The following is a 19,094-nucleotide window of genomic DNA, read 5'->3' on the forward strand; positions in this document are numbered from 1 at the left end:
GGGAGGGGTGGGGCTGGGTGGGGAGGGGCTGGTCACCCCGTGGTGCCCTTATAAAACTCAACGTTTAACCTACTCATGCCGGCTTGTGCCCGCCCTCACAGTCGGGCATATTTGCGGAATACACCACGCCGCCGTTGACCCTGGCCATTGACCGAGCAACCCAACGTTCCTACCAGCGCCTCCGCAGGAGGAATGTGTTTGTAGTTCCCTCTGGCAGCACCGCAGACATCCGCCGTGCGGCGACTCTTGAAGCCACCCACTGGCTCACTCGGACCGACCTCAACGTGCACACAGAGAGACGTCGCTGTCCACGTGCAAAGTATATCGGTGTCTGTGGGGGTCTCTGCGTAAGTCCATGAGTCTCTTATGCGAGTCTATGGGTGTCCGTGTAAGTCTATGAATATGCGCGTGAGTCTTATCTCAAACCATGGACCGCACACAATCACGCAATTGCCCGATTCGATTATTCGCGGGCACAATCACAGTTTCGTCACACCACGAGGCCACTCCTCTGTTATGTACAGAACGTTGAACTTCTGTCGCATCGTACGTAGCCAACCGGAGGTGCGGCTCAGTGGTGGCTCACTCATCCACCCAACCTCGACATGAACACGGACACGCTGGCGATCCGTCTTCGCCGCCATGCAAGTAGACGAAGAAGCGATCGGTTACTCGGCTAGCCGGAGAGCACGAAGATAGTTGGGCAAACGTGTGCCGCTGGACGGGAGGTGACGGGCGGGACTCGCTGGCGACATCGACATCGGTTGCGTCACGGTGGGCGGAAAGTTGATTCGAATATAAATGAGAATGTATACTGATTGTAACGCTGTGTTGCTATAAGGCACTTAGGCTGTTGAAAGCCGGTCACAGCGTTGAAGGATTGCCCATAACTTGGGAGATTGAAAAAAAAATCTGCGCCAAAAGGCCAAACTGTGAACAGACGGGTTTCCCCGGTGTCACAATCCGTCATCTTATTATATACAGCACTGTTTCTTGAATGAACTAAACGTACACGGACAAAGGCATGTTGGATTTACAGAATCCGTGCGAACGGGTGATTTATCGCACCCCCCCCACCCCTCTTCCTGCTGAGTGTGTAAGTCCATTTAACATTTGAAGCTTGCGTGGCGTGGGTCGTTATGATTGTATTTTGCGTGTGTGGGGAGGGAAGCCAGCCAGGCGAAGCCTCGACGCGCAGAGCGCCTGGAGTAAGAACGCGAATTCGCCGCTCCACGTGCCGCCAACGAGAGAACGTTCGACTGACAATGCTGCCATCTAGAGGCGAAATGCGGGTCGCCCATAGCCACACAATCCGTAATAGACTGGGTTTTTTGGTTGTTGGGTTAGATCGCGTAAATATATAAATGCGTCGTGAAACCCGCCAGATGTATCTGGCTGCCGCCTGATGAGGCTGGTTGTAATTAGCGGCAGAACCGTCGTACCCGAATTGTAAATGCTGTGGGTTCACTCTCCAACACATCGGTGTGCTGAACTAGTACCGAATTGGCATGTTTTGTTAACGTAACAAATCTTACTAATCGGCTGTCGGGTGATAGCGGGCTTAGCGACACATTATATATTTACGCGATCTCACCCAAACAACCTCTATTACGGATAATATTGGTCGTGAAAGCCTACTACGTGTTAAATTGACATAGAAATCACAGTTAAAAAAAACCCTAAAGGAATTACAGAATAAATTGAAAACAGTGCACACATGTAACATTAATTAGCAGCCTCGGGAAATGAGATATACACTCGCGAAAGTTAGTCAGAACAACATGGGAAGATGTTTACAGATTATTAGAATGAAATAATAAAGGCATACATATAAACGAGGGGAATACTAACCGTCTGAAATTTGCTGATGCCAGTCGGTATAGAAACCGATAGAACAGTCAGTTTAACACGTAGGCTTTCGCGACCAATATTATTCATAATCAACGTTTTTGGGTTTAGATCGCGTTATTTATAAATGTGTCGTAACCCTCCACCACCCGACACGGCCAAATCTTTGCACCTGATGAGTTAATGAGTTAATGATGACGTCACCCTGCTGCTGCTCTATATAAGAACGGGAGACACAGCAGAGCCTCACCATTTTGGCGAATTGCCCGATGATGCTGGATGCAATTACCAGCGAAACGTCGTACTCAAATTGTAAATGTTGTGGTTTCGCGCTTCAACACACCGGTGGGCTAAAGCAGTTAACTAATTTGTCTTTTGTCAACGTGACACTTTTTTACTGATTGGCCGTGTCGGGTGGTGGAGGGTTACGACACATTTATAAATAACGCGATCTAAACCCAAAAACGTTGATTATGAACGATAGAACAGTGTTGAATAACTTAATGCAGAAGTTAACGAAAAACGATTTAAACTAAACTATATTTTATTTTACCATATAAGGCCCACTGAACTATGTATCTCTTTTTTAGAAGCGACCTGGCCAAAATGATAGCTCAACGAAGTGGCTTATGTGGAAATTTATAGCAGTGACTAAACACTCTAAACGCGTGTTGAAATTTAAATGTGGAGGGAAAACCTAGAGGTCCCGGAGAAAATTCCACGTGAGCACGGGGAGAGACATGCAAACTCCAAATATACAGCAGGTGTCAGGGTCGGGATCGAACCCACGACCTCCTGTATACCAGGCGAGGTCGTTAATATCTCGCCACCAAACAAAAGCCAGTACATGACATCGACTGGAAAACACATCAGAGTAGAATGTCCTAAGGGCAGTTTTTCAAACAGTACCTGGATAACAATGATGACATAGAGACGAGCGAGACAGTCAGATTTGAGTGTTTGCTGAACTCTTGAAAAGCAACGTATCGATACGCTTAAAGGAAGTGGTGTTCACACAACACGCATGTTTTTCTGCTATGACACGTAGATTTGAGAAAAAATATACACAATGAAAATGCAACCAAAAGCTGAAAAGTGCACAAAGAAGCGCGTGAAATTCACACTGGCCGGAACACGTAAAAAATTAAAGGTAGAGACATCATATTGACTATTGTTAAGTGGGCTTGGCCAGAGCATGGTCGCGAGAACGGATGATAACCATGCGGTCGAGACTGATGACAGAATGGCAGCCAAAGTAGGGAACAGAGCTGGGAGGACGCCCACCACCACCATCACGACCATGGAGTTATGGCATCGCAGGAACGTGAGAGATAGTCGGCGACTGCTTTGGGAGGCCTTCATCCAGCAGTGGATTGATCATGGCTGATGACAATTGAGGCCCTTTTATTCTATTGGGCCTTAAGAACCGAGTTGACTATGAGGATGAAGACGATGTGACCCTGGTGTGGGATTCTATTATTACAACGTATACCATGACCCCCACGTATTTTAAATTAAGTAAATGATAACACATGTATTCAAACATCTGAATACTTCATGGAATATGGCGCAGCCTCATTGAAATACGAGCAAAGATAAACAAAGACTAAGTCGCGTCTTCACACGCAAATTACGACGTTTTAATCCGATGATAAAATAATAGGCTTTACCCTTTTCCGGCAATGTTGTAATACACGAGGTGTTAAGACGTACAAACACCAAATTGACACCCATTGCAGGGCATCAAGTCTGCATTGATCGCACATGATTGTGGTGAAAAATGCAAACAAAAATGATTCGATAATAATGCAGGCATTAAATTTCGATTTAAAGCTTTCGTGACTGCAGGGATTCATCTTCTTGGTTCTTTCGGTAACTTTACCGGTAACTTTACCGAAAGAACCATGAAAAATGCACGCATTGTTTTTTAAACTGATTGGCCTCCTTGATGGCATTGTCTCACCAGCCAGTGATAGGCGAGAGAACGCCAAAAGCCGAACAGCACAAATTATTTCGATTTAAAGCTTTCGTGACTGCAGGGATTTATCTTCTTGGTTCTTTCGGTAAAGTCACGTAGAATGGAAACAATACAAATATTCAGACGCTGTCTCCCCGACAGACCTGGTCTTCACCTGATGACGGCTGCTTGCGTTGTGGCCGAAACGTCGTGAGAATTATTTTATTATGTTTTATTTTAATATTTTTATTGTTTCCATTTTACGTGACTTTACCGAAAGAACCAAGAAGCACAAATGATACCGACGAAAAGGGACCCATAGATAGAACTTGCTCAACCCAGTGGCGTAGTGACGACTTTATCAGCCCAGGGGGGTGCGGAAATTGGCCCCGTGGGGCCCCAATATTCAATTTGTTTTCTTGCCTCCATGGAATCGTTTCGTTTACTACGGCGCTGCTCGTCTACCTGCTGGTTACACGATGGTAATGATCATGACTACAACGTACACACAAACACGCCATGCGCATTTTTGCGGAGGCGAAACGTTACTGCTCCAATTAAGTTAAAATAAAACGTGGCACGTAACATGAAAGCATTTTCACGAGAGTACAGTACATTTAAACCGTGTTTTAAATTATCGTGTGTTGTTCTTGTTACACTGTTGTTGAAAACAATTACAGGGTGATTCACATTGTTTTTAAAAAACACTTATTAAAATTTGCAACAAAACCACAAGAAACGTTGACAATGATGGCGAACGAGTAGGATTCTCTTTAGCTTTTTGAAGCTATTAACATACATTTGTTATCATGTTACAGTGTTTTATCCGTTATTTTCCTATTAAAAACGATAGTGCCATTTAAGTGTTATCACTTTTTGAAGCAATCTGTATTTGATGGCGGTCGTCAAGGAAGGGGCCACATCTCGTAGCTTTACCCACCAGGAGGGCCAATGCACTCCCCCTGCCTGCCCTCCACGCTAGTCACGCCGCTGACTCAACCCGAGGTCGTTGATGCTTTTTGAATAATTGTAAATGTTATTCTGGGTTTACTCTCCAACAAGCCGGTGTGCTGAAAACGTAACTACCGTAATTGGCACATTTGTTTTGATTAATTTGCGTGACAAACACCTTGATAATTGGCCGTGTGACGTGGTTGGTGGTTGGTGGGTTTAACGACGCGTCTATATTTAACCTACAATAAAAAAAACCTCTTACGATATACCCAACACCATGTGAGACTAGGCTCTAAGAAAAGCTGTCTCGGGTGTGGACCAATCAACTTCAAGGACAGTGCATACATTATCAGAGTTGTGTTTTTTGTTTGCATTATCACTGCAGGTATTGTGGTCTATGCAAACATGACTCCTTGTAAAACAGGTGCCAGTTTTGTTGCCAGATAAAAGGGTAAAAACCCAATTATCAAATACCCAATGCTTCAATATTCTGCATCGCCCGATGTTCCAATAAAGTTATTCCAACGTTCACCCCTGGGGGCGGGGCCTTGGTGGTGCTGCCCCGTTCCAATAAAGTTATTCCGAGCGTGACGTCACGCAAGGTCGCTTCCACGCGTGGCCAGGCGGCGTCTCGTCGCAGCCCTTAGATACTTCAACTCCTTCGTTTTCAGTCTAGTTTAGTCGTCGCTGTTAACTACATTTGTGTTTTCAAAGAGAGGAGTGCGAGCCCGCAGCAGGAGATGAACGCGCTGGCTCGCCTGGCCGCTGTGCGGAGCGCGGTGCGTCTGCCTCGGCTGGGTAAGCGACGAGGGACGGGGGTGGATGGGGGGGAAAGGCCTCAAGTCGAGGCAACCTTCGGCGCTTGTTTTTAGTTTTGTTAAACATTTAAACATTGAAGGCGTTGTTTCACCGAACTGGCCTGTCACGGAGGCGTGGATTGAGGCCCCTCGGTCCAGCAGTGGATCGATCAAGAGCTGGACGCGTTGTGGGCACTCAAATTACGCATCTCGTAAGAGAAGTATGCGTGTGTGTGTGTTTAACCCTTCGTCGTATCCCACGTAGCCCAGCGTGCTAATTATTCAAGGTGCCTGGGTAGGGCAATTACCTAAGTACATCTGACCCTGGACAGTGCTCTGCCAGTCGATCAACCCTCAACACCTTTTACTCTGCCCCCCATCACCTTCTGCCCAGTGAGCCTTCGACACTTCACGTGGCCTCGAGGTGCACCTAGCCTGGCGCAGTGTCGTGGCTGTTGTTGAGGTTCCTGTACGTCAACAGCGGGCGGTGCAGCGAAATCATTGTTGTACTGTGCTTGTATGCTCCCCACGTCTACACTCACGTGACTTCACCAGCACGCAACAAACTTTGCGTTGGTGGTAGTTCGGTGGTGTTTACAGGAGAGGACGTCTGCCAAGGAGATGGAGCGATGGACTCGGCTCGTGGTGTGTGGAGGTGTTGTGGGCATAGGTGGTGGAGTGTTGCATCGCAGGATCCAGAGATGTGGCGTCAGCTGCACGGGGAGGCTTTTATTCAGCAGTGGAGCGAGCCTGGCTGACGATGGCTTGCTTTACACCCATTTGGTTCGCAATCATTCAAAAATGTAATGTTATTAAATACATGGGTTTGATGAAACAAAGTAAGTTGTACTTACGTGCCCGTGGCTTATTTTGTGTTTTGATGATTTACCTTTTAAAATAAATGTGGCCATGTCTCGCACCCCCAGAGCGCATCTCGCACCCCCAGGTTAAACACTGCGTTTGAACTGTGGTCTGGAAACGCAGGCTGGCTCCACCCGTGTTACAAGTCTTCATACTCCGCCTTGCCCGATGACTACAACTGGTACGACGTTCACTTTACACTCGCATGGGCTCGGTTAGTCGGTGCTTGTGATGTATGTAGAACTTCTTACGCACCGTACGTAGCCAACCGTGCTAATCGGAGGTGCGGGGAAGGACAGCAAACTATCAGAGTTATTATGAAACACTGATGTTATCAGAGTTATTATTAGTAAACACCGTGTTTGTGATACTGCTCGTGTTTCACTAAATTGTCCATAGTTTGAGTTGTGGCCATGCAACCCAAACTATCCACCGTCGAGTAATCAATCCACTGTAGCCTGTGCTCCTTCAGTGGAGAAGGAACAGCAAAACTACGCCAACTCTCTGCTGAAGGCCCTCTTAGTGGCTAGAACACCTCGAATTTTGCCATTTAGCTCCTGAACATACTTCTATACGCAAGAAAATAGATGTGTGATGCATAAACACGTGCCCATGAAAAAGTGCCATTGCCAGGAACGTCTTATCATATGCAGTTCTTACTTTTAGGGCAGTGTTATTGATGTTTTTTTCCATTTATATCTTATGTTTTAAAACGTGATACAGCAAGGTGGAGCTGGCCCTGACGTCCGATGGGCGCACCATCGTCTGCCACCACCCGGCCCTGGAGTTCCCATACGAGCTGTCACAGGTTTGTGCTGCTTGCATCTACAACATTTTTGTTTTTACGACCTTTACGATATAATGTCAGTTCTCACGCCATGAACGATAATCACGAGATCACTTTCCCCTAACTTTTAAATTGTGCTTGGCATTTCCATCGTATTTGTTTATTGCCGTGCCTGGTAATCTCGACTAATTGTCGGTTCGATTTCTCGACTAATTGAATAACACGTACCGCTGGACGGGAGGTGATTTGGCGGTGCTTGGTGACTGAACATCATCGGCCGCGTCGCGCTGGTTGTGGCTTGTGGGAGACAGGATGTGGGGGGCTGTCATTTTGAAAGGGGCCCAGATAACACTGGTCAACAAAAAAAACACATTTTTTTCTGGCTTGGACTTTTGCAGCTGTTTTAGACTAATTTCAGGGTGCTGATTCCAAATCTGATCTCAGATTTGCTCTATCACATCTCATTTTTATGCTATCGGCATACCCTATTTTCATTGATTTTACCCGAAATTAACTCTGTCACTTATGATTGCAAGTTGTTGCGAGTCAGTGACTGCTTTAGTGTTAAAATATGGTGCTGTATTTTTAGGATGGTGTGTTTATAATATCATTTTATGTAGCTATCCACATTTATTTTATATTTTTCTTCTGCAGTTTTTATTGAAAATGCTATATTTTATATCTCAAAAACCTGATGTGATAGACAAAAACTGATGCCAGATTTGGAATCAGCACCCCAAAATTACCTTAGAACCTTTGGAATACCTTATGCCAGAAAAAGTGTGTTGACCAGTGTAATCGACCACAAAACAAGTTGTCATCGGCCTGTAGCTTAACACTGCTGGGCAAAAGGTCTCTCTTATTTACTTCCGTTCCGTGATATCTTTAGTTTCTCCTGTTATCCAGCAGCGGTCACCAAACGTTTCGAGTTCATCTTGCCATCTCTTCCAATTGTCTTCCCCTCCTTTTGTCTCCTCTCGGTCTTCACGCCACATTTAATTTTGTCCCCCCCCCTCCCTCCACCCCCACCCCCCCCCCCATGCAGCCGATGCCCAGGCCAGACCCCGTAAACAACACGGAGGAGACCTACGAGGAGATGCTCAAGGCTCGACTCAAAGTGAACCCGCTGACGCAGCTCAGGAAGAAACCGCACCACGCCATTGAGGAGCTGAGCCGCTTGTTCTACACCAGCAAGCACCGCTGGTTCCCTGTCGGACAGTAAGTTGACATCTTAAATAACTACATCCAGACTGCGTGTGGGGAAACTGTGCCACCTTGTGCCCAATCTTGTCGGATATCAGAAGCTAAGTGGGGTAGGGGGCCCATCAAGCTTTGACAGTGCTTGAACAGTGGGTGACCACCACGCACAAACAGCTTGTCATAGGGCTTGCAGGGCTACGTTGTGAGCAGCAAAATCTGTTGTGCGACGCTTCGGTGTTTGCAAGTCTACGGTGCCCACCTTCGCCATCCCACACTGACCGACGTGGGCCAGCGTGCTCACGACCCCCCCGACCCCACGAGCTGCTTGGTGTGGGGAAGCCCTCGTCCAACAGCGGATTGACAACGTTTTGTACACTACCACGATGAATATATCAACTATATGTTAATTGAAATGTACGACTTAAAAGTATGCGATTTAGTATCATGGACATTGTGGGGTCGTGGTGTAAACTGTGGGGTTGGCGTACATTGTGGCTAAAAGCTTTTCTTTGTTCATTGCAGGTATCACCTGAGGAGGATTAAAAAAAATCCACCCAAAGACAGGTCGGATTCCTGATATTAACTTGCAGCCAAGGTGTACGTGTTGCACAGCACTTCCCCTCGCCTGCAATATGGAGTCATTCTAAAATTTAGACGAAGCTGGAAAGCCGTCCTTTCGGTTGTAACTCTTTCACGTACTTTATTTCCCATGATGCAACAACTCATTTATAAAGTTAAGTTGGAAATACACAACGGAGATTACTTTGTCGTCTTATATCATTCCAGTGAAGCAATGTGGTCTGTTATTTCGCAGGGGGGAACACCCCACAATTATGCCTACAACTTTTAAGAATTTTTTCAACAAATTTATTACAATGTTTATTTGTGTAATAATCCACACCCTTCGAACCAAACCTGAACCGCAAACTTTTATAGTTTTTAAAAAGATTTATTTAAGAAATAAAGAGCGTGAAGATTTACACTCAAGAATTCAACACGCAACGGTGTATCCAGTGGTCAGATGCATCGGATTGAAAATAAAAATGGTAAGGTCTGCAAATAAGGTTGTAGGGCAAACTTGTTCAGAACCAGCAGCCCTTAAGCTTTGCCAGAGCTTTCGCAAAGTGCCGATGTCGCATGAGAAATTCGATCGGATAGTGTGTGGTAAAGTGTTAAGTACCTGGTGTAAATGGGGAGCGCATGGACAATTGAATGACAATGTCACTGGAGACGCATCTGTTTGGAGATACTTCACCGTTTCTTTAGTGTAATAATGTGCAGTTCTTTGCCTATCCACTGTTGGATAAAGGCCTCCCAATGGTGTATTCGTTGCAGGGATTGTATTGATCATGCTTCACCACGCTGGTCTGTGTGGATTGGTGAAGGGGGGGGGGAGGCCCATGCCATTGCTTGCCGTCGCCAAGAATTGAACCTGGGTCAGTTCATCGTACAGTACGCCAACCACTGATTCACAAAAAGCTTCTAGTACACTTACATTTTGTGTAATTGCTCTTTAGCAGAAAGGAGCATTTTTCAGTTTGAAAGCGGCAAATGTTAGTGACGGAGAATTTTTATCCTTGGCTCGCCGTCAGACAGTTACCGCATCACGCGCTTTTAGATGCATTTCCGTGGCAGTCTGGAATGCTCTTTCCATATCAGGAAACCACCAGAGCAATGCACTTTAAAATATAGATTGAAAAAGTCTTAAACTGCTTTTTGTATTTAGTTTGTCCTTCCCCACGCTTCTGATTAGCATGGTTGGTTACGTATGGCATGCAAGCAGTTATACATACCCAATCCTTTTCCACCTCTGGAAAAGCAATTCCTGAACAGTAATTCCTTAATACACAACCACAAAGTATCTTGAATTGATGCGCTCGTAATTTTTTTAGACTTTTTAATTGTACACCGCTCTTATAAGCCTGCTCCCGCTGGACCAAACATGTTGCGTAGACAGTGGTGCACACAGCAAGAAGCCAACATTCATGAGCAGAGAGATCATCTTTCCAAGCTGAAGGGCCATTGCTCAAAATGTCACCTGTCGTGTGTGTATATATATTTTTTATTGAGGGAAGTGTTATTGATGAACTGTTGAGGTCTAGATATGCCTGGAAATTCCAAGTACGATTTCAATACCAAGGGCAACACATTTAATGACATTGAATCAAGGAAGAAAATTTAAGGACTAATTGCAAAGGCCCATTCACAAACGCAACTGCCCTGCAATCTGGCTGCGCATGCTGCCGTAGATTGCACGTGCAAATGAGCGTGCAGAGTGAATCGGAGCAGGCCCGTCGTGGGTGAGAGCATCATTTTAACAGGCACATCATTTGAAGCAGCGTACTCGGGCCTTCCGTCATGGATCTTTTTGACAGTTTTTACGCACGCACTTCACAACCGGCGCGTTGCTGCGGGCGTGCAAGTACGCTGAGCGCGCACGGGTGCTTTTAACAATCCTGCCGAGCACAAAAAAACACATCCGTGGAAACCAAAACGCTATTAATAGTGAACCTAACGGCATACGTCAGCAGAGTGAGAGTTTTTTAGAGTGCGTTTTCACAGCTAGCCGCAAGTTGGAAAGCATCCTGTCGAGAAGATTCAAGCATTACGGCAACTCAAGTGCACTCCTCGTTACTGATTGCTCCTCGCGTGAAGCTTCGTCCAAGCCCTTGCTGTAAACACAAAGTGACATTTTGTTGACATTAGAATACTTAAATATCGTATGGTTATAATAGCACACGATCCACCCACAGTCCAAGGGCCTCAACAGAAATTGGCAGTAGCGCGGGTCTCGGGTGAGCAGCCATGGTGGTGGGATGTTAACTCCCTCGCCCGGTATACAGGAGGTCGTGGGTTCGATTTGGACCCTGACATCTGCTCCATATTCGGAGTTTGCATGCTCTCCCTGTGGTCGTGTGGATTTTTAGAATCGATGTGCGTTTTAGAGTGGCTCCTGCTATACATTTCCACGCGATAAGCCACTTCGCTGAGCAATCATTTGTGGCCAGGTCACTTCTGAAAAAAAAAGAGCCAGAAAGCTCAAGGGGCTGGTAAAATAGTAACTGCCATGGGCTCGACAGGCCAGAGGGGCCCCATGTGCCGGGTAACAGGGGAGGGGGCCCCCATGCCAACTCCACTGCGTCACTGGAGATTTGTAGAAGCTGAAGTGCACACATTAAACGGTACAATTTTCATCAAATATCCAATTAAACAAATCTGTGATGGCTTACTCATTTGAAAAGGTCACGTAATTTACGTTTATTGGCTGACAAGAAAACGTAACACGCGAGGTTTGTCTCGGGGTGGTACTAATTTTTTTTAAATATCTGGACTGCCTTACCGTCTACGGGGGGTATATAACATCAAACATTACAGTGTAGAAATATGCATTGTTTACTGCCGTGTCCTTAGACCTATGATGGCTTGTGCTGGTATTTACTAACGGTCTTCATAATTTAACAATTTTAATTGCACCCTTCTAAAACATTAATATATACGTGCACATGTTGTTGGGAACGTGCAGATTTCCTCCCAACACGCTGCTTATTTATCTAGAGCAATCACAACCCCCAGTGAAACCGAGCAAAGCAATTGCTGTCAACCTCTGCTGAAAACCTTCGAGATACCACTCCACGTAGCCCGGACCTGATGCTCCCTTACAGGGGCTCCCACACATCTCGCCACCACGTACGGTTGTATGCAGCTTTTGTGAGCGGCGAGTTGCCTACCCGCATCTAAGCACTCGCCCACCCACTCACACTCGCATCCACAAAGTCAACGACCTGCTCACTCGCTCACGCATCCACCTACTCGCGAATACACCCAGAAGCATCGACACACCCATTCGCCCATGCACTAAATGCACCACATTCGCACACCCACAAACTAACCTACTCATCCAATCACCCGCTCAAGCACCCACCTACCCACGCACATACCCTCCCGCACCTACGCACTCACTCACCCACACACTTTCTCACGCCCGCACTCACCTACCGACACACTTGTACACCCACCCGCTCGCCCAATCGCATCCACCCAACCGCTCGCCCACCCACAAATCCACCCAACCACCCACCCACCCACCCACACATCAACCCACCAAGCACACCCACCCTACTCACCCATCTAACCACCATGCTCATCCACGCCACTCTTTCACCCACCCCACTCACCCACCCATGCATCGAACCACCATGCTCACCCACGCCGCTCACCCACCCACCCCACACGTCTACCCACCCCGCTCACCCATCCACGCATCTAACCACCATGCTCGCCCACCCACCCACGCGGCTACCCACCCCGCTCACCCACTCACCTTTCTCAAGGGCCTGGGCCTCGTTAACCTTCCACAGCTCGGCGACATCATTGGCGAGGGGGTCGTCCGGATTGGGTGCACTCAGCAGCGCCTGGATCGACAGCAGCACCGTGCGGATCTGCAGCGCCGGTGACCACTTGTCTGCAAGAGAAGACAATCGTCTGCATCGTCTGCCCCGCCCTCGCATTCTCGTGAAAAGCTGCTACCGGTGCAAGAATTATAGAGCTGAACTTAAATCGGTGACGACTGTTGCAAGACATTGACCGAGGGTTGTGGCAGTAGCGCACAAGCGTGTCAACTCTGTCCTAAAACGGTATAAGGTGATGAGACACTGAGCATGGTTTACCGAGTCGAAAGGAACCGGCAGTGTTTGCGATGCTTGGTGCTCCGTTTGGCCTTCATTGTTAGAAAAAAAAACACTGAATAACATTTCCTGGATAAGACTGCAAACATATACACTTTCCCTTTTTGCCAAACTATTATTGGACCAGCACTTCCTGACACCATTTGGGTCGTTGAGGTTATTTGACCATACTTGACACTGGTCAGTGTGTTGGTGAAGATATGGAGAATAGATACGGGGGGGGGGGGGGAAATACAGTACAAAAATGTACTTTGGTGCACTGCTCTCTACTGTTTACAACGTAGCCCAGTGTCTCACATCCAAGCACTGTCCAGGTGCAGCCCTACCGAGCTTCCGAAATCTGACGAGATTGGGGTGAATTGCGAATGATTTGATCAGGGCCCCGTTGGCAGGCTACGAAAATGTGAACAGTTCAAGTGTGAACCGTAGGGAAAGCAGGAAGCGAGCTGTTATCCCGCATTTGCACGGTGCGTTTTAAATCCAAAACGCTTGTTTATCGCCAAGACAAATCACTTTGAAAATTTAGTGACGGCCACGACAATCGACCTCCAGTGTCCGCTTGCTGTACCCTTTACCCTTGAGTATGTCCAGGCAGATGCGTCCCAGCTTGTCCACGTTGGGGTGGTAGATCTTGGTCATGAAGCGCACCTTGGGCGGCGCCATGGGGTAGTCCTCGGGGAGGAAGAGCTCCAGCTTGAAGGTGCCGTCCTCGAAGGGGGAGTCGGGAGGCCCGATGATGATGACGTGGAAGTGGCGCGCATTGCTCTCATCCGGCTCGGCGCTGATTCCCGGCACGGGCTCCGTCATCAGCCGCTGCGTCTCCTGCGGACGGCCGAGGAAGATTTTTAGTTTTTTTATCTTTATTTTGTATTATTATTTTTAATTACTTAACGAACCAAGAATAAGGCTACATTATAGACTGCCAGTATGCTCACTCAGTTTAATAATCATTGCTACAGTCTACATTAGATTTCTAATACGCTCACCAAACTTAAAAACCAGGCTACAGTCTACATTATAGACTGCCAGTATGCTCACTGAGGTTAAGAACCAGGCTACAGTCTACATTATAGACTGCCAGTACACTCACTCCGATTAAGAACCAGGCTACAGTCTACGTTAATAGTTTTTAAAAAATCATTTTTATTCACTTTTTTATTATTCTATCCACGTCACTTTACCGAAAGAACCAAAGAATATTAATACCTGCAGTCACGAAAGTTAAGTCAATATTTTGTTTGTTTAATCGGTGAGTATTAACCGCGCTGTGACCTATAGAGCTTACACGTGGACACTTTGAAGAAAGTGTGACGAGCGGAAAAGTATACGGAGAGGCATGGCGAGAGAGGTGCAACTCGGTAATTAAACTGAGAGCAAGAGGGCATGTGGATTAACATAAATAAACTGCTACAAGATGAAAGCATCAGTGTGTGTGTGTTAACTTGCTATGACCTATAGATCTGAAATGTGGACAATGCCAAAGAAAAGAAAACCCAAGTAGAAAAGCGTACCGTGATGCAGGCTTGCAACTACCGTGCGAGGCAGAATGACGAAGACATTGACCAGATAAACCCAAGTTAGAAACATGACATTGACTGTGAAGGAGCCAAGTGGGCCAAGTCGCAGGAAAGGAATACTGGCCGGTGGTCCAGTCTCAAGATGAAGCGGCAGCGGGGACGTGGCTGGGAGGGAGGACCGACCACCAGGGAGATGTGGGGCTATATGATCATCTCACGTGCAGGAGCGATATAAAGAGTGTTGCGTCGAATGGCCATAGATGACAGGGAGGCCTTGATCCAGCAGTGGATAGATCATGGCTGCCGATGATGACCCGGATTCACGTGAAATGTAACCATCATTGTCTTCCCGCTCTAACGGAGACATCGTCTAAGCTGGTGGCCACTGAGGTGTGGTGGAAGTTCCACATTGGCATGGTCGTGGGCAGTCCTCATTGACACATCGACAGTACTGTTTGGTTGTCAGCGATTCGTCCATGAATGGTTATGTTTGTGGAGAGATGATGCAATGACATCATCGTTGTGTGAACTGCTTAAATCGTCACCATGATCAAAGGTGGGCTGGAGTTAAGTGTTGCTTTAAAATGTTTGGGTTATTAAATTGTATCCAGAACACCCCCGCCTGCCCCCCTCAATTCATTCCTTCCTGGATTCGAACCGGACCTCTCGACTTGCCGTGGTGGCAAGATGTGAACTACCTCGTCTGGTATGCAATTCCAGCATCATCGGGCAAATTGCCCGATGATGCTGGATGTAATTACCAGCGAAACGTCGTACTCAACAACTGTAAATGTGGATTCACTCTTCAACACCCCGGTGGGCTAAAATAGTAAACTATTTGTGTTTTGTCAACGTGACACTTTTTTGCTGTTTGGCCGTGTCGGGTGGTGGAGGGTTACGACACATTTATAAATAACGCGATCTAACCCAAACACCTTTATTATGAATAATATTGGTCGCGAAAGCCTGCTACGTGTTACACCAATGGTGATCTCACACACACACACCAATGGTGACACACACACACACACTAATGGTGATGACACACACACACACACAGCAATGGTGATGACACACACACAGCAATGGTGATGACACACACACAGCAATGGTGATGACACACACACATACCAATGGTGATCTCACACACGCACATACCAATGGTGGTCACACACACAAATGGTGACACACACACACCAATGGTGACACACACACATACCAATGGTGATCACACACACACCAATGGTGATCTCACACACACACACCCCAATGGTGACACACACACACACCAATGGTGACACACACACTAATGGTGGTCACAAACACACACACACACCAATGGTGATCTCACACACACATCAATGGTGACACACACACCCCAATGGTGATCACACACACACACCCCAATGGTGATCACACACACACCCCAATGGTGATCACACACACACACCAATGGTGGCCACACACACACACACCAATGGTGGTCAGACACCTCAATGGTGGTCACACACACACAGACCAATGGTGGCCACACACACACACCAATGGTGGCCACACACACACACCAATGGTGGCCACACACACACCAATGGTGGTCTCACACACACACACACCAATGGTCACACACACACACACCAATGGTGGTCAGACACCTCAATGGTGGTCACACACACACCAATGGTGGCCACACACACACACCAATGGTGGTCACACACACACACCAATGGTGGCCACACACACACACACACCAATGGTCACACACACACACACACCAATGGTGGTCAGACACCTCAATGGTGGCCACACACACACACACCAATGGTGGCCACACACACACACACCAATGGTGGTCACACACACACACCAATGGTGGTCACACACACACACACCAATGGTGGTCACACACACACACACACCAATGGTGGTCACACACACACACACACACCAATGGTGGTCACACACACACACACCAATGGTGGTCACACACACACACACCAATGGTGGTCACACACACACACACCAATGGTGGTCACACACACACACACCAATGGTGGTCACACACACACACACCAATGGTGGTCACACACACACACACCAATGGTGGTCACACACACACCAATGGTGGTCACACACACACACACCAATGGTGGTCACACACACACCAATGGTGGTCACACACACACCAATGGTGGTCGCACACACACACACCAATGGTGGTCACACACACACACACACCAATGGTGGTCACACACACACACACCAATGGTGGTCACACACACACACACCAATGGTGGTCACACACACACACACCAATGGTGGTCACACACACACACACACCAATGGTGGTCACACACACACACACACCAATGGTGGTCACACACACACACACACCAATGGTGGTCACACACACACACACCAATGGTGGTCACACACACACACACCAATGGTGGTCACACACACACCAATGGTGGTCACACACACACACACCAATGGTGGTCACACACACACACACCAATGGTGGTCACACACACACACACCAATGGTGGTCACACACACACCAATGGTGGTCACACACACACACACCAATGGTGGTCACACACACACACACCAATGGTGGTCACACACACACCAATGGTGGTCACACACACACCAATGGTGGTCGCACACACACACACCAATGGTGGTCACACACACACACACACCAATGGTGGTCACACACACACACACCAATGGTGGTCACACACACACACCAATGGTGGTCACACACACACACACCAATGGTGGTCACACACACACACACCAATGGTGGTCACACACACACACACACCAATGGTGGTCACACACACACACACCAATGGTGGTCACACACACACACACCAATGGTGGTCACACACACACACACCAATGGTGGTCACACACACACCAATGGTGGTCACACACACACACACACCAATGGTGGTCACACACACACACACACCAATGGTGGTCACACACACACACACAATGGTGGTCACACACACACACACAATGGTGACACACACACACACACCAATGGTGGCCACACACACCAATGGTGGTCACACACACACACTCACACACCAATGGTGGTCTCACACACACACACACACCCCAATGGTGGTCACACACACACACCAATGGTGGTCACACACACACACCAATGGTGGTCACACACACACCAATGGTGGTCACACACACACACCAATGGTGGTCACACACACACACACCAATGGTGGCCACACACACACACACCAATGGTGATCACACACACACACACACAATGGTGGCCACACACACACACACCAATGGTGGCCACACACACACACACACAATGGTGGCCACACACACACACACCAATGGTGGCCACACACACACACACCAATGGTGGCCACACACACACACACCAATGGTGGCCACACACACACACACACAATGGTGGCCACACACACACACACCAATGGTGGCCACACACACACACACCAATGGTGGCCACACACACACATACCAATGGTGGCCACACACACACACACCAATGGTGGCCACACACACACACACCAATGGTGGCCACACACACACACACCAATGGTGGCCACACACACACACCAATGGTGGCCACACACACACACAATGGTGATCACACACACACACCAATGGTGGCCACACACACACACACAATGGTGAACACACACAACAATGGTGACACACACAACAATGGTGACACACACACACACCAATGGTGATCACACACACCATACACACCAATGGTGGTCACACACACCCCAATGGTGGTCACACACACACACACCAATGGTGGTCACACACACCCCAATGGTGGTCACACACACACACACCAATGGTGGTCACACACACCCCAATGGTGGTCACACACACACACACCAATGGTGGCCACACACACACACCAATGGTGGCCACACACACACCAATGGTGGTCACACACACACACACCAATGGTGGTCACACACACACACAACAATGGTGACACACACACACACACCCACCAATGGTGGTCACACACACACACACACCAATGGTGATCTCACACACACACACCAATGGTGGCCACACACACACACCAATGGTGGCCACACACACACACACCCCCATCGTCATCGTCAATCTTCAACGTCCGCGGGGCTGGACAGGCAGTCAGGCGGGGGGGTGAGGGGGGGGGGTCGAACAATTCCCTCTCCTCACCTTGATGATGCGCTTGGGCAGCTCGGCCATGTGCGCGCGTGTGTGTGCGCGTTACCCTCGACGCAAAACGGAGCGATTCGAGGGAAGCGACCGGCGACGTGGAGACGACGACGACGTGAAGACGACGACGACGACCCTGGACTTGAAGAAGGCGGCCAAGGGGAGCAAAATCAACGCCGCCGCTGTACTCAGGAGCGGGCGGCACTTCCTGGATGTCACGTGGGGGGCGAGCAGGGGAGGAAATCGATTCGATTT

General features: G+C 48.0%; 2 protein-coding genes across 2 annotated transcripts; one reads left to right on the forward strand and one right to left on the reverse strand.

The window, feature by feature from the left end:
- The first annotated feature begins 5,331 nt into the window (after positions 1 to 5,331).
- Positions 5,332 to 9,154, forward strand: MRPL42 (mitochondrial ribosomal protein L42). Its single transcript, XM_078598893.1, has 5 exons — positions 5,332 to 5,557; positions 6,541 to 6,598; positions 7,141 to 7,225; positions 8,250 to 8,422; positions 8,927 to 9,154. Exons 1-5 carry the CDS (start codon positions 5,500 to 5,502, stop codon positions 8,979 to 8,981), a joined length of 429 nt encoding a protein of 142 aa, XP_078455019.1. The 5' UTR covers positions 5,332 to 5,499; the 3' UTR covers positions 8,982 to 9,154.
- Positions 9,155 to 9,332: 178 nt separating this feature from the next.
- LOC144721339 (ubiquitin-conjugating enzyme E2 N-like) lies at positions 9,333 to 19,094 on the reverse strand. Its single transcript, XM_078598892.1, has 4 exons — positions 18,840 to 19,094; positions 13,665 to 13,911; positions 12,726 to 12,866; positions 9,333 to 11,076 (listed from the first exon to the last, which is right to left on the reverse strand). The coding sequence occupies exons 1-4, from the start codon at positions 18,867 to 18,869 to the stop codon at positions 11,036 to 11,038; spliced, it is 459 nt and encodes a 152-aa protein (XP_078455018.1). The 5' UTR covers positions 18,870 to 19,094; the 3' UTR covers positions 9,333 to 11,035.

This window comes from Lampetra planeri, chromosome 11 (assembly GCF_965212315.1).
Source record: "Lampetra planeri chromosome 11, kcLamPlan1.2.h2, whole genome shotgun sequence".
NCBI classification, from domain to species: Eukaryota; Metazoa; Chordata; class Hyperoartia; order Petromyzontiformes; family Petromyzontidae; genus Lampetra; species Lampetra planeri.